The sequence below is a fragment of the Cupressus sempervirens genome, chromosome 11 (genome assembly GCF_028749045.1).
Source record: "Cupressus sempervirens isolate cs-2001-9-10 chromosome 11, ASM2874904v1, whole genome shotgun sequence".
Classification (NCBI taxonomy): domain Eukaryota; kingdom Viridiplantae; phylum Streptophyta; class Pinopsida; order Cupressales; family Cupressaceae; genus Cupressus; species Cupressus sempervirens.
The window spans coordinates 421,329,520-421,353,225 of NC_143128.1; the positions used below are offsets into that span (position 1 = coordinate 421,329,520).

At 34.0% G+C, this 23,706-nt stretch overlaps 1 protein-coding gene across 1 annotated transcript in view; it reads right to left on the bottom strand.

The window, feature by feature from the left end:
* The window catches only part of LOC149530237 (ketol-acid reductoisomerase), a 49,320-nt gene that overhangs the window by 10,958 nt on the left and 14,656 nt on the right, over positions 1 to 23,706 (bottom strand). Inside the window, exons 3-5 of the mRNA XM_089811107.1 lie at positions 4,505 to 4,570; positions 2,904 to 3,044; positions 2,531 to 2,758 (exon numbers count right to left, since the gene is read on the bottom strand). Coding sequence (XP_089667233.1) covers positions 2,531 to 2,758; positions 2,904 to 3,044; positions 4,505 to 4,570 — 435 coding nt within the window. The remainder of the gene's footprint in view (positions 1 to 2,530; positions 2,759 to 2,903; positions 3,045 to 4,504; positions 4,571 to 23,706) is intronic.

The following is a 23,706-nucleotide window of genomic DNA, read 5'->3' on the forward strand; positions in this document are numbered from 1 at the left end:
AATATCGAATATAATTATATTTTCTAATCTTGAGTTATTGTCACAGTTAAGTAATCGGAAGGAAAGGAATTTGAAGCCCTAATTGATTGAGTGATATAACTAGAACCGTAAATGATACAGTGGTATCAGAAGCCCTAATTGAATCCGTGGTATTGAAAGCCCTAATTGAATCAATGGTATTGGAAGCCCTAAAATATTCCAATGGTAATTGATGCCCTAATGATTACTATGGTAAGTGATGCCCTAATTTTACATAGTGGTATTTAATGATAATCGTCATTTGATTTTAAATTAACAATTTTGGATGGAAGTCATTTCATGATATTGTTGTAGAGGTATTTGTGGACTAACCCGGTTGGTTGCAGAAGCATCCCTAGTTTTGATTTCAATCTCAGTTTTCATGGTATGCGGATTTCAATTTCTGTAGTAATTTCATTTGATGGTGTTTCAAATTTTTAGTTAAGAAATTTTGTTTAACTGATTTAACTGTCAATCCCTTTCATATGAACGAAACTGATTTAACTGACTTCCTATGAAGATGAAGTGATAACTATATTTTTCTTTGAGTATGTTGGTTGTTAATTAAGACCCGAGAAACGGGATGTTACAGACGGGTCTCCCTGTAACCATGGTGCATACCTAAGAATACTTGTATCTGTGCATATGATAAATCAGCATCCAATGGAAAACAGATTTAAATGTGCATCCAATAAGAATGCATGATTGATTGTGTGTCTGTAATGTCTCCATTCATATACTATGCATAAGAAATATACTCGTCATCTATATATTCAAACAGAATGAAATCAATGTACATTTGCATATAAACAAAGAGTTCATTTTAATGAATGAGGAATTGTCTCTTTACTAAAATATAAAGGAAACATAATCTTATCAAGAGAAGAAACCCTCATTATCTAAATGATGTATAGAATTAAAGACAGTTTAATATATATACCATTTATCTATAGTCAAAGAGTAACTTGAATCAGAATCAATCGTTAAACTAAAAATAGGATCTGAAACTTACAGAGAGATAAGGTAGTCAATGCCTTATTATGTTTTTAACTAAAAGAAGAGGAAGGGGTAAATAAGAACAGCCAAGAGAATTAGGAATGCATTCACATGGCCTTGGTGAGTTAAGTACTATAATCGCCATTTAGGACAGCAAGTTCTAAGGGTCAGTAGACATAAGGAAAGTGTTAAATAGACTCTTACACAAGTTTGGACAACAATGACAACATGAAATACAGCGCTTGCATCTATAAAACCTTGGCCAAGGTGGTACTATGCAAACAGGTAGTAACTGTCAGTCACTAGAACCAATAAGGAATGTCTACCTAGAAGGTAATTCTGACAACATGAAATACAGCACTTGCATCTATAAAACCTTGGCCAAGGTGGTACTATGCAAACGGGTAGTAACTGTCAGTCACTAGAACCAATAGGGAATGTCTAGCTAGAAGGTAATTCTCATAGGTGAAGATTTCTATAGGGTGTAACTAGCTACGACAGTTGTGGGTTCTAACAATGAGTCTCAAATGGCATGAAAGACGAGATCTCATTCCTATATCCCTCATATAGGGTCGGGTCATTTCCAAAAGAAAGTTGGGTGGGAGACTATTAAAGTCGAGATTGTAAGATCAATGGATGGGAGGTAAACCCTCTAATCGTACTCTTAATCCCCTAGAAGTAGTCAAGAGCTTAAGCAGAAAAGAAAACAGTTATCAAAATCTATGGTTTATGCATTGTTAGTTAATTCAGTTAATGAATTATTTTCTTTCCGCGTTAGCGAAACAGAAATTGTTATTTTAACTCTTTTGCATCTGAAGTTAGTTATTCAAGTGATATTATATCTTTCTTTCAATAAGTTAATGAACTATTCAATTATTCTGAATTTATATTCAAACAGAAAGTGGTTATTTCTGTTAATAAGGATTAAAAGTTAAAAACTTACTTCTCATAAATTGTTCATTATTAATAATATTAATGATATTATTATTTGGTAGTTAGTTTGTATGTTACAATATCATGCATTGATGCAATGATTATTTGATATGATACTTTTAATTTTGTTAAAACTAGCAGCTGTTGGGCATTTTGGTTCCAGATTTAATGAATTATATCTGAGTATGAAGTTATTAATATATGAAATTGAAATCTTAAACCTCACTTCAAGTTTCAACTCAATAGCTGTGCATACTGTAGTCTATGATGAATGATTTTAGATTTATCAATGTTATCATATGAATATATTTGCAATTTCAGATTTCCCATCTATTTTTAATGTTCCCTATTTTTCATATACCCATCCCCACTGCAGTTCCCGCCATCCCCTTATTTCCAGAAAAAACATTAAGTCAACCCGTTTCCCTATCCCCCCTCCCAGAAACTCGGGGTAACTAAGAAAATTTTTAGTAACTAAGTTGATATAGTTTTGATATCACACAAAAAACCCATGCACAATACCATCAAAGTTTTGGATAACAAATTTTAGCTACAAATAATCTGTTTATAAAGAAAAAAGCACCTGATGAACAGCAAAACTAGAGTTTATTCCTGCACCATTGATCTCTTTGCCCTGTACATATAACCGTCTCACAGATGGGCCCATACCCTTGGGACATACAGCTATTACACTTATATCCTTCGGAAAATCAGCACCACTGGACTTCAGATGTCCAAGTAAAAACCCATGTGAAAGACCAAGAATGCTCTTTGGTTTCATAGCAGAAAATATCTGCTGATAATTGTCTGCCTGCAAAAGATCAAATCAAATAGGAAGCTTTATTTTGAATTCTGGGCATGGTCATTAATCAAACATCATTACATTGCATGTTATCTATCCCAGCAAGAGATAACGTACAAAATCTTCTACTCTAAAATGGGTAATAAGGAGTCACCTGCGCAGCATCAGATATCAATAGCAATACAAGGTCACTGCCAGATATAGTGTCAATAATCTCACCAAGTGTTCCACTCTCTTCTGAAAAGCCTGCTGCACGTGCCTCAGCAAAAGACTTGGAACCTTTCCTTAAGCCAATCTACATGCAGCAGCACCTTCCAATTTAACATCTCGGTGTACAAAAATTTGAGCGCAATAATTGCAATATAAACATCTTTGCAATGTAAATAATAGACATCAATAACCAAAACCTATAGTTCAATGTGATTTTATAATAGTGTAAACTATCATGAGTCCTATCAGATAATAAGATTGGTGAAGGTACAATCTTGTTTGTTTGGTGTAAGTACCTGAGCTGCGTAAGTTTTTATTACATAATCTAATTTCGTGTACATGAAATCCATATAATCACATAATTCAGTTGCCATCAGAGTGCTACAAAAGCCAAGAACAAAATCAGTGAGAGTTGTTGATGGGTTGGGCCCTACTATTTCTTATTCACTTATGTCGTTCTGGCAGGCTGATTATTACCCCATATTTAAGCATGTAACGAAGAGGAAACGTGAAACCTGATATGACCTTCACAAAGTCATTACAAAGACTCAAATAACCCGAAAAAGGTTCTCAGAGCAATGAAGCTAAATATGGTCCAAAGCAGAATTTATCATTAAAAAAACTAAAAATAATGAGATGTCGATAGGAATAGAGCAGCTATCAAACAAGATTTAAAAGGCCGAATACTAAGCAACTAGAAGTACCAGAACAAAATACATCGCTTTAAGTCTTATAATATACTGAAAACAGATGGCAAACATTCTTTCAAAATATTAATGGTAATGAATAAATAAAGGAAGTCTAGACTATATATTTCGAGCAGATAGATGTACAGACATAACTGAAAAGTATAAACAGACCCACTTTGGACTATCATATGTGATGACAATCAGCAGAGGCATTCCATTTGTACTCATATTCCGTAAAAATGGAATTTGACAGTTGACTGATGAAAAAGAACATCTCAAACATAATATTAAGCAACATAAAAAAAAATGTTTCAACCAATTCAAGTCTCTACAAGTAGAAGCACCCACCAATATGAAATATTGAAATTGCCAGCTCTCGCTTCTTTAGCATATTCTAGAAACAGGGCACTTCAAACAACCGTTCCCAATTAAAAGCCCTAAGAAAATACCATGAAAAGTTTGCTTTGAATAATTGAGTACATAACCACTGTTGATTAATTAGAAGATCAGTATCCCATATTAATTTATTCTAAGCACCAATAATTAACCAAAACAGCCACAATAGAGATTTGACAATCAAATTGATAGAATTGGATCACAATGATAACAAACCAGGGCATCACTACTCTAAAGAATATTGACGAATTAACATTCAAAGCAGATAAACTATGCTGCATGACTTCACTTTCTTAAAAGAATTTCATCTCCAACTCTTCTAATCCATTGTTTCCCCAATACAATCTAGATGTGTCTTGAAGGTATTGTATATTAAAACTATTGGTGTATTCAGGAAATATTAATACTTGTGACAACAATCTAAACATCAGAAGCTATTTCAATTTAGAATCTTAATTACCTTCACTTTAATGTCAGATTTTGCCTCTTCCAAAGAATCCCTCAAGTTTTGAGCCTGAGCTGGACCCTGCCATATGTTTCACACTCAGGTCATTAAATATAATTTTCCATAACCACAATATAAATGCATTCTTCTCAAAAGAAAGAAGAAATTGAACTACCACTTAATAATAATCAATTTTAGAAACTGTCTTCATGAATTGATAACATGATATGTGACAAACATTCACAGTTCTAGATCAAAATATTTAAGCTGCCAATACCAAGTAAAATTGGCCAGACATTACTCCTTTCCCTATACTTATTTGCCACCAGTAACCTCTAGACAGTAAAGTGGTCATTGTTCTTTAATTTCTGAAACCAGGTAAGCACACTGATTTGAGAGCAGTCATGTCGACTTTGCATAAATTCTAAAGAATTGCTAGGTAAAACATATTTCTTGGAAACCCTAGTTAATAGGGTAATAAAGAAAAACAAAAATTGTCGAGCAAGCTGTTGAAGCCCTCCTTGGCAAGGCTCCTCAAAGCTCAATTTCAATGGGGCAGTAAAAGGCAATACAGGTCTTGCAGGAGCTGGGTAGTCATCCATTCTCCTACAAGATCTTTGTGTGAAAGGTGGATCTTTCTTGCTTATCCATAAATCTGATATGAAGCAGAGGCTTAAGTGCTTCTTGAAAGTACAAAAATAACAAAATTAAAAAGAATTAGTACATTAAGTGGACTAAAGAGAGTATTGATGTGAAATTTCCAGATTTGGCACTTTTACTTTGCATATGTATTGGATGTGGTGCTGGTCTGGAAATGGATCCAAGACAGTCCTGGGTTCATTTAGGTTTCCATTGAATATACAACCACAAGTACTTCATGGTGCAAAACCTGATCAAACTTGTGGCCTTTCATGGTGGCACTCATGTGCATCTGGGAGGGAACTGGCATCTATTCGCATGAATTACATCATTGGCTCAATTATATGCCACTTTAGCCTCCTACACATCAGTTGTAGCCCCTGCTTGAAGTTAATTCATTGCCTAAACTTCCACGAGGCTGACTATATCCTGCACCATCCAAACAAGGCCTCCTCGCCATTCAACTACATAATCTTCTTTGTTACATCCCAAATTTTTGACGTAATTTAAATTTATCATAGCCGTTGAATTGAATGGTTTTCTTTCATAATCATGTGAATGGGGTAGTTAAATATAACCACTTTATTCTATGAAAATGGTCGTTGTCAATTATTTGTTTAACTATTTACTGATGATGGCCGTTATCCATTATTTATCATATGATGATGATAGTAGTTAACAATTACTTGGTTTCGGAATTTTGGTTAATAATTAAATTCCTTGCTAATATCTCCATCAAATGCTGTTATAAATTTATCATGGAACTTGTTATTATTGTGGAAATTGTTGCACGGGTGATTGCAAGAGAAGACGAAGGTGAGAAGCATTGCTAAACGGGATCAACGGAATGGGGTACTATCTTAGTCCATTTATCTGGTCGACAGGTATGACCTCTAACTATCTTGGTAAAGACCTAACGGCTTCTATAGCAGGGTATAATGATTTGGACAATGCATGAGCTATTAAATAAACATTAAAAACATTAATGATTTAACTTAATTAAAGTACATACCTTTAAATAGCTTATGATTGACATTATTGTTTCAGTGTAACACCTATTTATGTACATGCACATAAATATAGAAATAAAAGTAACACCATAGTATCATTTTTATACAAGATTCTATCTAATACATACATTTAAATACATGTGCAAGAAGATAAAATTATATTCCAAATAAAACATGTATATAGATATACATAATAAAGATATGACCTTGGATAAAATATATAGTATGATGCCATCTTATAAATACATCTATGTGCAAGTAGATAAATATACTATAAATTATTCTTGATTTATAACCTTCAAGATCTTTCCATATTATTTTCAATTCTTTTCTAAAAACCGAAATATTCATTTGGCATTCGATATCAAAGAATCAAGAAGACAATCTTTAAAATCGTTCATGAGTTACAGCTGGCTATTTTGGAAAGTCTTTTATTTATGGAAGCCGCGAGAAACCAAGAAGATACAAAAACATTGAGTCGCATTCCTCACGATTTTCCCTCTACATTTTTTTTGCCACAACATTCCCATCTCAATAATACCTATGTTGAAAGTCGTGATTGGTAATCATACTAAGATTGTATTCGAAATTACTTCCTTGAAGGAACTGGTTGATAGCGTCCAGCCAAGGCTCAATTACCTTCAAAACTTACCAGGTTATGTGATTGGCTTCCCATATCCAAATGATTTATAATGTGTTTTATCAGTTATTATTGCATTTGTATTTACAGCAGTAAGATATAGTTCCTTGAAATGTCGTACATCATCTTTGTTTGATCTCACCAAACAGTTTCTCATTACATCAGAACTTCCCAAGTCGAGTCAAGAACCATCGATCATGATATGTTTTTGCATCTTTATCTTACTATTGTATGATAGAATCAAATGATACTCTTTTGCAAGTCTTACATTTTCCCCGAGTCATATAAGTTGGGATGTATTGACTGATGAATCAGCAAAATGAGTTGGCTAAACTCTAAGATTTAAACACCTTGGACTCACTCGGCTGTATGGCCATGGAAGAGGTGAAGAGGTGAGAAAGAAATCTGCAAATAATATGGAAGTAAAATCAGACGTGCCATAACAAATATTATTTTAAAATAAGGAAATCATTTAATAGCTCATGCATGTTCATATTTATTGTTTCCTGTTGTCAAGTCGAGCGATGGTGATCGATTAATAGAACCCATTCAAAAACCTTGGCCAAGGTCGTTAAAGGGGCATGTTTGCCTTCATAAGATCACTTGATGTCAGTAGTGCCATTTATTCAAACACGTATGTCCATAACTATGCAGACATTCTAAACACCGAAAATGCTCAAGTGGTTGCACTAGTAGTACCCCAAGCCCAATCCTGGAATAGGGAGGGCCTTTCTTTTCAAAAGATTGTGTGGGGATGGATATTGGTCCGAGGTTGGGAGGTTAAGCCTAAGTCAATGCTTCTCCTCTTACCGAAAGTCGGGGCTTGCACAACTAGTTAAAGACTCGCCAGTTACTTCTTGTATGTTTCTTGTTTCCTTTCCCGAAATGCATTTATATTACTCTTGTAACTGATCATGTATCTACTTTACTATATGCAAGATAGGAAATCGTTATTTCGATTACTTCAATCAATCGTTATTTCAGTTATCTCAGTTGAATGGTTATCACAGTTAATCGTTAGTAGTTAAATCAGTTAAAGTCTCATGAAAAGGATTTAAGATGTTTTGTTTCAAAAGTTAGTTGAAGATAACTCTTTCATTTCTATGTGAAATCAGATATTAATTCTTCTTTATTTTGTTATGAAAATTCGTTTGTTACATATGGTATTAGAGCGTTGGGTTCGACACTAAACCTAAGGCACACTGCTTACATAAAGATCAGTAAACATGAAAAAATTTAGAGTAACTGTACAAGATGCAAGTACGCAAAACTCCTCACAAGAAAGCAAGGCATCCATCTTTTTATACTTAATTAGGAACATACCAAACTACGATACACTTGTTGTTCCATGCCTCAGGACAATAAAACCCTAAAGCAAGCTTTGCACCGAAAGAGGAAGGAAAGAGTCAGGTGTACTCCTACTAGTAAAGCAACTTATAGAAACAAACTAATTCAAAATTGGAACGTCCATCAGGCCAATCCTCTTATGCACTTCCATAGATCTTGGATGGTGCAGGATATGTTCAAGTCTGAAATTGAACTGGACACTAAAAATAAAGAAAATTCAGAATGATTGAATCTATAATGTAAACATCCTTTGAGGAGGAAATTTTTGCAAATAAGGGCTGTTGTAAATGCAGCATAGAAGTATTAAAAATTGATTAAATAAATTGGTTTATCCTTGTGTTTTATCTACTCACAATCTCTTTATCTTGTACAAATCATGTTTATAAAAAACAATATAACACAACAAATTGACATAAGATCTTGATAATTTCTAGGTAAAATCAGTAAGAAAAAAAAATGAGCAGCAATAAGAATGTTGCAGGCCATGACATGGTCCATGAAAATAACCCACAATCTTCCATTGATTTATTACTTCACATTTTGCAAGAAATGCAATTGAAGTTGGATAATATGGAAAAAAGAATGAATGAAATGGCAGCCCAGATGGGGCATGACCAAGAGGAAATGCAATCCTCGCCCCCTCTCGGAACAGAAACAAAAGTCTCTGAACATAGCAAGGAAACCCCTCAAACTTCACCTTCTCAAAACGAAAAACAGAAGAAACTCGAAATAGTAAATGACCTATCCACAGATATTAAGAAGATCAAACCACCTAAATTTTTTGGTTCTCAATCTGGAGAGGATGCAAAGGCCTAGCTAACAGAAATGGAACACTTTGAAATTAGGAATTTTTCGGAAACCTCAAAAGCAGTTTGGAGAATATACCACTTTACTGCAGAAGTTATTACATGGTGTGAAAACACCAAGGTTGAGCTAAATATTAAAACCACTGAGATTACCTGGGAGAAGTTTGTAACCATTCTTAGGAACCGTTGGTTACCCCAAACCTTCTATAACCAAAAGTTGTTGGATTTCCAAAATCTCAAGCAAGGATATATGGCCGTACATAAGTATTGGGAGAAGTTTACCCGACTAGTGAAGTATGTACCACCATACCAACAGGATAAGAACCTGGAAGTGAGGAAATTCAACATGGGATTGAATAATAGGATCAGAGGGGCAGTTGATTTCCTACTCCTCAAACTATGGAAGAAGCTCTAGAAAAGGCTGTCCCACAGAAATATAAAATCAAGAAAGATGATTCCATCCAAGATAATAAAAGAAAAACAAATTGGAATACAAAAAGTATTGTTACTAGATCTCAGAAGAAACAGTTTAACGATTATAAATTTAACAAGCCAGAAACAAAAGGGAATGGAATCAAAGATGTAAAAGTAATTTCAATACAAATAAGAATAATAAGGGCAGTGAAAAGAAGGGGCCACCTTCAGGATGCTTCACTTGTGGAGGAGATCATTATACTAATAAATGTCCTATTAAAACTAACACCAATCAACCACCACAACCGCCCCTTCCACCTCAACAACATGTATATCAGCAAATAATTCATGCAGCACTTGACAATCAACAAGCAGAGCAAGCGATAGGCCCAATCGAAACTCCGAGTAAGATCTATGGGAACCCTGTTTCTATTTTAATTGATACTGGAGCTTTTGAATGTTTTATATCACCTAAACTATTAAGTAGAATTCCAAAGAGATCTAGTTTTATGGCAAAACCATGGACAGTCGAGTATGCAAACGAGTCAAGGGCTAAGGTAGAGCAGTGTCTATTTCAAGCTCGGGTTGATTTTCCAAATTTCTCCACTGAATTGAACTTGTGTGTAGCACCTCTTGGATCTTACAATATCATTATAGGCATTAATTGGCTCAGTGAGCATAAGGCTAAGGTTGATTGTCTTGCTAGAATTGTAGATTGTTTGGATGACCAAGGCAAACCTGTAAGCATTAAAGGGGTTATACATGAAATTAAATCAAAACAGATATCTGCCATGCAACTCAAGAAATGTGGAAGAAAAGGTTGCAAGATTGTTGCAATAAAAGTTGAAGGTTTGAGAAATCCTATAAATACCACCTATGGAGATGATTACATTTTTGAAGATGGAGAAATTAGAGAAAAATTAAAGGAATCATTTGAAGAGAAGTATCATTACCTAAAGAAATATCACGATGTGTTTCCTGAAGAACTCCCTGGATTACCTCCATCCCAAGTTTTTGACTTTACCATAGATTTATTACCTAGAGTAGAACCAATTTCTCGAGCTCCACATCTGATGACCACCACAGAATTAATGGAGTTACAAATGCAATTGCAGGATATGTTAAACAAGAAACTTATTCAGCCCAGTGTTTCACCATGTAGAGCCCCAGTATTGTTTGTCAGGAAGAAGGACGAAACTATGAGGTTATGCATAGATTAGAGAATGCTCAATAAGGTCACCATCAAGAACCGATACCCACTTCCTAGAATAGACAACCTCTTTGATCAAATGGAAGGCGCTACAGTATTTTCAAAGATTGACTTGAGGTAAGGATATCACCAGCGCCATATCAAGGATGAAGGCATTCACAAGACTACATTCAAAACTAGGTATGGGCACTATGAGTTTACAATATTACCCTTCGGGTTAACCAATGCTCCAACAGCTTTCATGAATTTGATGAATAGTATATTCCAAGATTGTCTAGATAAATTTGTACTGATCTTCATAGATGACATCCTAATCTATTCGAAAAATGAAAAAGAACATCAAGAGCATCTAGAAAAAGTCTTGCAATGGCTGAAAGAACATAAACTATACGGGAAATTGTCTAAATGTGCTTTTTATCAAAAAGAAATTCAGTCTTTAGGACATATTATATGAGCACAAGGAATAGTTGTAGATCCTTCAAAAATCAACGCAATTAAGGAATGGCCTATACCTAAGAATGTGACAGAAGTTGGGAGTTTCATGGGATTGGCAGGATTCTATAAGAAGTTTGTCAAGAATTTTTCCAAGATAACTTACCCAATCACATCACTTCAAAAAAAGGGGAAAAACTTCGTATGGACTGGAAAATGTCAATCAGCTTTTGAGTATTTGAAAGAAAACTCAACTACTACACCCATACTAAGAGTACCCAATCCAAAAAAGAAATTCGTAGTCATAACGGATGCATTAAGGGAAGGAGTAGGAGGAGTACTAATGCAAGATGAGCAAGTGATTGCATATGAGTCAAGGAAATTGAAGAATTATGAACAGAATTACGGCCCCCATGATTTAGAATTGGCAGCTATAGTACATGCCCTCCAAATGTGAAGACATTACTTGAGTGGGAAACCTTTTGATCTTCGATCCAATCACCATGGTCTAAAATACAACTTTACTCAACCTAACCTTAATGCTAGACAGAGGCGATGGCTGGAATTTTTAGCAGATTATGAATTTGATATTAATTACATCAAGGGTAAGGAAAACAAGGTGGCAGATGCCTTAAGCAGAAGGAGAACCGCGATGGCTATCATAAATTTCAGATTAAAAGATCAGGTTTTGCAACATCTAGAGCATGATGAATTTGCAAAGATTAGCCAAGCTCTCATTAGAGACCCACAGTATCCTAAGTATTCGGAATTTAGGATAGAAGAGGATGGATTGTTAAAATATCATGACAGGATTTATATACCCAACAAAACTGAACTTCGAAGAATGATCCTATAGGATTCCCATTCAGCTCTATATTCAAGACATCCTGGAGTGACTAAAATGTTGTCAGATATAAAATCTCTATATTTTTGGAAAGGAATGAAAAGGGAAATAACAGATTTTGTGGCAGGATGCCTAGAATGCCAAAGAGTAAAAGCAAAACATCATTACCCAACTGGCCTTTTACACCCAAACGAGGTACCAAAATGGAAATGGTAGAGAATTTTCATGGATTTTGTACAAGGGTTACCTATGACACGAAATAGACACAACACCATTTTGGTAGTAGTGGGTAGATTGACCAAGGTTGTTCATTTCATACCAAGAAACTTAACCAATGGGGCATCAAAAATCGCTCATAAATTCATAAAGGAGATTTTTAGACTACATGGAATACCGAAGAAAATTATCTCCGACAAGGATGCTAGGATAACCTCCAGATTTTGGCAAACATTGTTTTCAGCATTAGGAACAAAACTAAATATTAGTTCAGCTTATCATTCCGAGACTAATAGTCAAACAGGAAGAGTAAACCAAGTTTTGGAGGATCTTTTAAGAGTTTACTGTATGGATCAGCAGTATTACTGGGAAATGTATCTACCCGTGGTAGAATTTGTTGGAATCGAGTAGAGGACAAGGTAATTGTTGTACCTGAAATGCTTAAGGAAATGGAAGAATAGGTAATTCAAATTCATCAAAGATTGAAAGAAGCCAACAATAGACAGAAAAGTTATGCAGATGCCAAAAGAACACCTAGAGAATTCTTAGTGGCAGAGAAGGTGCTATCAAGAGTAAAACCTCAAAAGAGTATCATCAAGTTTGGTAAGAATGCCAAGTTGGCCCAAAGGTATGTGAGAAACTTTGAAATATTGGAGATCATGAACCCTCATCTTTTCTCTAGGGCTAGAGCCCAAATTTTTATTTTCAGTTCTTTTATTATTGTAATGGTTTGGATAGATATTAATTTTAAGTTTTGTTGTGAACTTCATCAGGTACAATGAAAACATAACAAGGAGGATATGTTACATCCCAAATTTTTGACCTGATTTAAATTTATTATAGCCGTTGAATTGAATGGTTTTCTTTCATAATCATGTGAATAAGTTAGTTAAATATAACCATTGTATTCTATGAAAATGGTTGTTGTCAATTATTTGTTTAACTGTGTAATGATGATGTTCGTTATCCATTATTTATCATATGATGATGATAGTAGTTAACAGTTGCTTGGTTTTGGAATTTTGATTAATAATTAAATTTCTTGCTAATATCTTCGCTAAATGTTAGTATGGATTTATCATGGAACTTGTTATTATTGTGGATATTGTTGCACAGGTGATTGCAGGAGAAGACGAAGGGGAGAGGCATTGCTGAACGGGATCAAAGAATGGGGTACTATCTTAGTCCATTTATTAGGTTGATAGGTATGACCTCTTAACTATCTTGGTAAGGACCTAACGACTTGTATAGCATGGTACAATCATTTGGACAATGCATGAGCTATTAAATAAACATTAAAAACATAAATGATTTAACTTAATTAAAGTACGTACCTTTAAACGGCTTATGATTGACATTTCCATCATTTCAGTGTAACATCTATTTATGTACATGCACATAGATATAGAAATAAAGGTGACACCATAGTATTATTTTTATACAAGATTTTATCTAATACGGACATTTAAATACATGTACAAGAAGATAAAATAATATTCCAAATAAAACATGTATTTAGATATACGTAATAAAGATACAACCTTGGATAAAATATATAGTATGATGCCATCTTATAAATACATCTACGTGCTAGTAGATAAATATATTATAAATTATCCTTCATTTATAACCTTCAAAATCTTTCTATAATTTTTTCAATTCTTTTCTAGAAACCAAAATATGCATTTGGCATTCGATATAAAAGAATCAAGAAGACAATCTTTGAAACCATTCATGAGTTACGACCGGCTATCTTGGAAAGCCTTTTATTTATGGAAGTCGTGAGAAACCAAGAAGATACAAAAACAGTAAGTCTCATTCCTCACGATATCTCTCTGCATATTTTCCTCACAATTTTCCCTCTACATATTTTTTGCCACGATATTCCCATCTCATTAATACCTTTGTTGAAAGTCGTGATTAGTAATCTCACTGAGATTGCATTCGGAGTTGCTTCTGTGAAGGAACTGGTTGATAGTGTCCAGCCAACGCTCAATTACCTTCAAAACTTACTAGGTTATGTGGCTGGCTTCCCATATCCGAATGATCTATAATGTGTTTTATCAGTTATTACAACATTTGTATTTACAGCAATAAGATACAGTTCCTTGAACTATCATACATCATCTTTGTTTGATATCACCGGATAGTTTCCCGTTAAGTCAAAATTCCCAAGTCGAGTCAAGAACCATCGATCATGATATGTTTTTGCATCTTTATCTTACTGTTGTATGACAGAATCGAATGATACTCTTTTGCAAGTCTTAAGTTTTCCTCGAGTCATATAAGTTGTGATGTATTGAAACATGAAATATTATTACATCAGCTAAGGAATCAACAGAATTAGTTGGCTAAACTCTGAGATTTAAACACTTGGGACTCACTCGGTTGTATGGCCATGGAAGAGATGAAGAAGTGAGAAAGAGATCTGCAAATAATATGGAAGTAAAATCAGATGTGCCATAACAAATATTATTTTAAAACAAAGAAATCATTTAACAGCTCATGCATGTTCATATTTATTGTGTCCCGTTGTCAAGTCCAACATTGGTGATCGGGTAATAGAACCCATCCAAAAACTTTGGCCAAGGTCGTTAATGGGGCATGTTTGCCTTCATAAGATCTATGTCAGTAGTGTCAGTTATTCAAACACATCCGTCCATAACTATGCGGACATTCTAAACATCGGAATTGCTTGGGGGGTTGGACTAGTAATACCCCAAGCCTGATCCCGGGGTAGGTTGGGCCTTTCTTTTCAAAAGATTGTGTGGGGATGGATATGGTCCGAGGTTGGGTGGTTAAGCCTAAGTCAATGCTTCACCTCTTACCGAAAGTGGAGGCTTGCACAACTAGTTAAAGACAGGCCAGTTACTTCTTGTATGTTTCTTCTTTCCTTTCTTGAAAAGCATTTATATTACTCTTGTAACTAATCATGTATCTACTTTACTATATGCAAGATAGGAAATTGTTATTTCAATTATTTCAGTTACTTCAATTAATCATTATTTTGTGTAATATTATGAACGTGAGTTTAATAATCAAAATGCTAAATATGTGTATATATTTATTACTAAGAGGAATTTTGTCAAACAATTCTTAAACAATTTGAATATACTTCTATTCCAATATTTAAAAAAACTTCACCAGCTCTCATCACAAGTCTCGAATTTATGTTTGGGTATTTTATCGAAGGTCCACGAATATCATGTATTTCAACAATAAATATAAGTTCAAAATACAAACACCACTACTCAGAATTTTCTCTAACTCGGAACCGATGACTGTAACCATTAATAGTTTAAGGAGTTTAGACACATACATTCACCCTGAGACCTTGCATTATCACTTTCATTACTTCACAATGACAACAACAATCAACCTTTAACATAAATGAAGTGTAATATCAGTGCAGAAATTTATGTCAACACAATAAGAAGTTAAAGAATTTCAAACCCGTATTGGCATGCCGTCCCGAACAGGTATGAAGCTGGCCGAAATTCCACCACCCAGTATAGTCTCTACTGGAATTGATAGCAATGCACATAAGTGTCCACGCAAGCTGAGAGCAATCGGGCTCATGACCACCCTGCTTGCCATAATACCCTGCCAATCACATTTTTTAAACCAACCCACGACACCACAAAGTCTTACTCACGTCTTCCCAAACCGCCTGTGAAAAATCCAATGTTTGCTCTCACTGAAACCTCAGCAAATCCCGACTATGTGTAACGTATAGGGCTTCCAGCCTAAGTTGCGACTTCTAGAAATAATATCCCACGTGAGCCTATTAGAATGAAGCGTAGTTGTTCCAGATGTGCCAACCAATGAAAAATGATAACAGTGACCTCTACACAGAATTTCTTTTGGTTACTACGCTAGGTACCAAACTCTTCAATAAATTGCTTTATCATTGGAAGTTTATGTTAAAACTAGAGTCCAGAAATCCATGAGGATAACCATCAATAAAAGAGAAAACTAAAACAAAGAACACCAAAAATATCCTGGGAAAACCCTTCAAGAATGAAAGGAAAAACCCAACCACACAACACAAATATATCTTTATTGATAATGAAAATGTTCAAGTGTACAATGCCTATCACTTAATGTGATATATATAAATATGACTCTTCACATTATAACTGAAAGTCTCTTGAGATTCGTATTACTCGTATAATTAAATATGACTCTTCAAATATTCATGCCTCAATCCATGAGAATGACATGTCTTTTACATTTAATGTTACATATTAAACTTAAGTGTCCTTTTAAGCTAAAGATGACAATAACGGTAATAACGTCCAGAATTCAAGATATAAAGATCTCTATCGTAGCTACAAACTTTAACAATCCCTCTTAGCAAGAGAGAAATCTTTAGTTGGACAGTCATATAAAGCTGCAACCAAAAAAATGCCAATGATAAATTCTGATCATAATTCATGGAGTTACTCAACATGAAAACCTGTAACAATGAGCTATATTCATGGAATCACTCAACATGAAAACCTATAACAATTACTTATATTCTTCATGGAATCACTCAACATGAAAATTGTAACAATTACTTATATTCATGGAATCACTCAACATGAAAACCTGTAACAATGAGTCTCATAAAATCAGTCAACATGAAAAAATTTGTAAAACTCACAGCTAAGCCTTTATTCACGAACTCTCTCAACGTGAACTGTCATGGTATCTCTCAACATGACATCCTACTCCCATCACGGAATCTCTCAATGTAATGACATCATGGACTCTCTCAACATGATGTTCTAGTGAAAGAGTTATCACAGCTAATCTTACAGTTTCATTTATTCATACAAGAATAAAATAGACAATAACAAACTAAGACTTGATTTCAGTTAAGTCTCAAATTTAATAAATACCACAAGCATCACAAGCATCTATGAGAGTGATAGGGATTCCATAAGTACTCCCTCTTAATTATGAAGCCTCCTTCTGAAGCTAAAATCTCCTTCTAAATCTTGATGCATCCTGCAATCAAGAAGGATAAATAAAATCAACTCATCAAAAATGTTGAAGGCAAACAACAAAAACAAAAAATAATTATCTCCTAAACCCTTGGGATTTCCACATATTTAACCTTGAGAACAATCCAACACAACTACAACTCTATTCAACATGATAGTGAATGTCCTTACAAGTTCCAGAGATTAATCATACTATCATGGTCATCACATTTAGGCTTCAACTTATATTCATATAAAAACAATGAGAGCTTAATGGAATTACCCAAATAATATTTTCCAAGAAAATGATTGATCGACAAAACTAACCGACCATATACTCTTCTTGAACCAGTTTCAATACAATACATACTACATAATACAGTAACTTATGCGCCTCAAATAGTCATAACGGAAGAGTGATGTATCATGACAACAACAGTGATGAATGATCTTCTTCCATAACAAGATGACAAGATATAACCATGCAAGTGCAATCTAAATATGCATTCAAAATAATTTACCTATCACATATACAAAGTAATATAAGGCAAAGACAAAGACACATGCGGCTTAATGTTAAATAAGGGAGATGCAACACACAACAATCAACAATATAAATTGAAGCCTTCACTTCCATAACGTATTGAATAAAATTAAAAAACTCGTCGATCGAGAATGGTGGAGAGCATCCAGAACGCGTAGGTCTTGAGCAAGTAGAGCAATTCGATCCATGATGGTGTGTTTTCCTGCTCTGACCCCCTGTGATCTTCCATACCCATCAAGCAATCATGCTTGCACACCAAATCTCTGCTTTCTCAACACTTTGTTGCCTTTCACATACCAATAGTGCTTCATTTCAACAATACTATTTGGGCAGGGAGAGCTCCACCTACAGACGTATTGTTAGATAATGCTAAGAAGAATATGAGATTGAAGGAAAATTGCGAAGCTCTCTGAAGACCAAATAACAGAGCATGATAAATGCAAATCCCGACAAGGATAATGCCGATAAACCCACGTTAAGCACGTTCAAAAATCTACTACTCTCCTGCGGTCAAGCCTGCCGCCATATCGCCCCAATATCCGAGCGACAGTCTCACCAGTTTTCAATTATCCTAATCCCAAAGATAGTTGCTCATTGTTACAATCACCCTAACTTATGCTTCAATTACACTACTATCTAACATCTGTCAAAGCTTGACCCTGAAAAATACTATGACGAAAGTAAACCAAGAGACATTTGCACGATAAACACTTAACGATAGATACAACCTATGTCATTTTATGTCATCATCCACACAGTCTCAATCATTATTAAACCTTTTGTATGAAACAATAGTGTCTGATAATTAATGGTAGACAATTACAACACAACCACTACCAAGAAGCACGAAAAACTCAATGGTGTTGAATGCACGAAGATTCTTCATTATTGACGGTGACAACTATGAGAGAGCAGTTTCACCTTAATAATCTACTAATTCTCGAGAACAATGACCTTCCTATGATAAACAGCTGCTCCAAACCATACTCACGATGGCAACAATAAAATGGGTAAATGACAGATGCAACAGTGATTGAACTCAATGTAGCACAAACAAAGAACCATATAATGATAGAACAAAACAAGGCTTGCAAAGAAATCAAAAGAATGATAAAATGAAATTTCATATTTACTAATACAATCCAATAAAACACGCCATCCTGCAACTTCAAATCCAGATTTAAAAAGCTAAATTACCAAATACGAAATTTATGTTTTCACAAACTATGCGAACATGATCAAGGTAAACATTCAAAAGAAGCAGTCACAATGCACACAAAAATAAATGGCTCTGATTGTAGTGCCTGCCCCTAGGTTGCATGTTTGTCAAACTCTTTTAAGGCTAGTTTTATGTTGATGGTTAGTAGCATTGTTTTGAGACTTTCAGATATTATGTTATGGATTCAGTTAATATGTGATGAGATTTCTTAAACTCTACATTTCAGATACATATGATGATTATTTCAGTGATTTCAGTTATTGAAGATGATTAGTTAGAAGATTTATTATTATATGTGTTTTCTTATGGATACTTACCCCATACTTGCATGTGTATGGTGTGTGTGTTTGTTTCCTTTCTGTATGGCATTTCTAATGTGGTTAAGGAAGGGAGTCGTAGTCACCTGCTAATCGGAATCTACGCGATGCACCACTTCCTGCCATTGCCTGTTTAGTTTAGTATATATATATTGTACTTGTACATGCATGGTTTTTATTTTCCCTGAATTTCCAGGATGAGCGTACCCTATCACATTATCTCAATGGTAAGAGAAGGGAGATAAATTCTCAAGTCCAAATCCCAACCCTTTAAGTCATTTGTCCTAATTGGAAATTAAGACAAGTATCTAAGTTGAGTACCCTCCGAATACGTCGGATGACGTAATTTGTGATGTTAACCCTTTTAGTTTGATTTTGTGTGTGTTTTGCTATGATGGGTTTTCGTATTTTATTTTATGAGTCATTGATGTATCTTCTATTAATTAAAGCCTAATTAAAAGATTTAATTAATGGCTTAATTTAATAGAAATTAATATGATATTTTAATATTTATTTTATTTAATTAATTGAAAAATTAATAAAATAAAATAATTAAATTTGAAGATAAAAGTTATAATTTTAAAGTTGGAATGTGATAATATTTATTTAAGTTAATAAATATTTTAGCAATTAAGTTTAAAAATAAATTTAAAAGTGGAAAAGATATTAAAATTATTAAAAGATTCTAGATTTCATGTGATTAAGATATAAATATATTAAGATAAAATAAGTGGAGTTATTAAAGTTAGTGCATGAGATTTAAAATTTAATAAATGAATAAAGTAAATATTATATTAATTAATGTCCATTATTTTAATATTTGCCCACATAGGAGTTGCAAATTCTCGAGAGTTGTCATGTAGACAATACAGGAGTTTGCACTCTAAGAATGCACATGTTGTCTACACTTAGGAGTTAGCATATTATTTGAACACATGGTGTCTACAACCTTATGACTCATCTAGAAGATTGGAGAAGACTCATGCTTAGTTGTCATGCTTATCTTCTAGTTCTTTCTAGATGCATCTTTAGAGGCCTTTAAATAGAGGCTCTCCTAGTGTGTTTCAATCAAGCTTCAAAGCTTACATGCATTTGAAAAGCTCATATGCTTCTACATGCTCATATGCTTTTACAAGCACTTCTAGTCACTTGGAGGTTTCAGTTGGCTTGGATCTTGGAGGAATTGCGAATGTTGGAGAAGGAAGGGATTTTCTATGGACTTCTGAAGCATGACAAATTAGCATCAATGTCCAGGTGCACTCGTAATTTTCGCATATTCCCTTTTTACACGCTTTCTCTTCCTATCTTCATCATGTTTGCTAGATGACTGCTTGGATAATTCTTGTGATGAATGTTTAATTCAAATTTGCATGTTGATTCTCTTTTTGTGTGAAGAAATCAATAGAGAACTCAATTAGAAAACCCTAGCTTCCATTCATGAAAAAAAATTAGTTTAAAACTCGAGTTTGGGTTCGAGTTAAAATTAAATTGAGCTTTTGATTGGACAAAGATTGGATTGAAAATGGATTGGAACTTAAATGGAGGTCCTACGTTAAAATTTGAATGGTTTGTTGTAATCTTCCATTAGACTATTAGCAAATGATTATATATATATAATGATTATTATTATTATTTTGGAAAGATTGTTTTAAATCAAACAAAACCACAATTGAAATTATGGATTTAATGCAATAATAAAATTATAAGGGGAGGAATTTGCTATATTGAATTTGATATATTATAAAAAAGATAAGTTTATTACATATATATATATATATATATAAAATAAAATATGCTTAAGGCTAACAAGCTTCCATATAAATATGAAAGTATTCATTACAAATCTATGAAATCAAACATATGCATACTCGGATTAGGGAAAGTAGGATTATGGCTGAGCTTTAAGGACTCAACGATTCATAATCGCTTTAAAACTCTACTTTAAAAACTTTAATGTCATAAAGTTTTAATAGTATTCACATTATTAATTTTGTAGTAGAGGTAATAATATTCTTTCCTCAATTTGTGTCATATGCAATTATCTCTATCTCATACTCCACGCCAGATTTCCTATTCTGCACCTCATAGCCTCTAATGCGTGTCTATAACTTTTGGTCTATGGAAACCTAAAATGAAGAACAAAGTTTATAATATCATTCATAGGCGTCATCGAATTTTCTCGGTATTAAGAGTTCTATCACGTATTTGGCACACCCGTTCAATTGTGGAGTCAATTCAAAATGTTCACTCACAGGGTACCTCGTGGGTACCTGCACATCACAGAGTACCCGACGAGAGGGCGGAGGTCCAGAGGGTTGCCGTATGTCACCTCTGGCTGGACAAGCCTAAAGCACCCAGCGATCATGATTATTCATGAACTTTAAATCGCTTACAATAGCGTGGGTTTTATGAAGTTTTTAACATGGTTAATATGGTGGCGTCTGATCATAGCGCCCAATGTTATTATCGCTCAAAAACCTTTAGAAAAGCTTGCGCATGTCCTTTGGACCGCACGGCTTCAAATTAATGGCAGCACACGATTTGCTGCACTCATGTAGCAGCGATTCAAATATCGCTTAAAGCTTGCCTTTGAAAATTTTTGTGGTTTAATAAATAAGTTAAGTTGTAATATTGCACCCTACCCCCGACCACCTCTGATTGCCATGCGGCCCCTGCGTCAAGTTGCAGGCACGACCATTATACGTGTTATCAACGATTGTAATCGCTTAAAACCCTTCTTATATGCCGCACGACCTGTCACAAATGCATGGCAATGATTTAGTAATCGCTCCAAACTACGGATATATAACAAGGCTGCACTCCTTACGTTTGCCAGCAGATCTTGCATGGTTTTTAAAATGTTATTAAATTGTTAATATTTGGAATTAAGGTTTGTAAGATTTAATCAATTATATAGTTGGCGACACTAATCGCAAGATGTCACTCTGCACAAAGTATGACCACACTGTCATCACGCGCTCATAGGGTGTCACCCTACATCCCACTATCATGAGCGTCGAGTACGTAGGTACCCGCGAAAATATCATTGCACAGAGGTCTCTCGGCCACTATGACAGTCGTATGCCCCTTATCATGATTACTGCTCGGCTTATTTAGCCAGCGAATTGACAATTGTGATAAACTTTTATATTTTAAAGTATAGTTATTGTGATAAGACTGCCGCTTACACAAAAGCCGACAGACTTAGTCACACGGCAATTTTTTTTTAAAAAGATTGTTTTAACTGTTGTGATTTAAATTCCATTTGTGTATAATAGGATTCTATTAATAGTAATTTATTTTATAATAAGGGTTAATATTAATGAATGTATAATTATTATGCTATTGGATAATAAGTTAAAATGGATTTAATCAAAAATCTCAGTTATCAATTCATTGTGTTATATGTCTATATATTTATATTTTGAAGAATTTGGTAATGGTTCTAAATTAAATTAATAATTATTAAATGTTTATTAATTATTAATTTGTAATGTAAATGAGCATTAGAACTAATTTGGGTTGAGGATAAATATTCTTTAACAACATTAGTTATATTTGACATGTAGAAACTCTATTTTGATGGGCTCAGATCTATGTTTAGACTAATAATCAGATATTATTATCTTGGTAATATAATAAAGGAGCATTCCTAAGTCATAATATGACTTACTAAAGGAAGAGGAGTCTAATCACAAGGGCCTTCCCACTCGAAAAGCGATTATTGAAAATAGAATCTTCTTATTATGCATTAGTGTTATATGATTTGTTAATTAATCTAAATAAAATTAATTTAAATAAGATTAGTTATATTGGAAGAATTGTAATTAATTATTAGTTAATTTGGGTAAATGGATTTTAATTAAGATCGATTCCATAGAAATGAGATATTGACATAAGTGTGTAACAAAATTATGTACTAATGAATTATTAATAAGATTGACGGTTACCTTGTTTTAAAACAAGGAAAGATTATTTTAAATAAATGATCATCCTTGGAGTGCTCTAAGGTAATTATTAATTAAACATTCAGAAGTTGATTTGCATCGTCCAATGGTTTGATTTATGGAGGAATAATTCTGTCTCAAACGAGGGGATAAATGGGTTAACCTGTAGATTAAATGATGAATCTTATACACTTAAAATATATGGCGATAATGAAATTGAAATCCCATATTTATCCCAACTATGTAATTTTAGTAAACCAAAACATGTGTTTGCATTGTGTTTTCTCTATGCTTCTTGTTTTGGGTTTTTGGGTTGACTACTGTTGACCAATTATAGGACATCTACTAGAGGCTTGGGGGTTATGAGATGTGATGGCATGTTGATCTTATTTGGTCTCGATCTTTCTAAACCCAACCATGGTTATGTGATGGAATGCTCTATCAGATGTTTGTATTACTGATTGTTGTTGCTCATCATTTTTCTTGGGTGAAGCTAAGTTATATGTATCTGAAACACTTGACTTAACCATTTTTGAGTCATCGATCAGTTATCCTTGGATTACTTTCCAGTCGCCATGATGGAACTAAAATGTTGATTTATGATGTCATGTTGTGACATGTTTTGACTCAACCATTTTGGAGTCTTCGATCAGTACGATTTT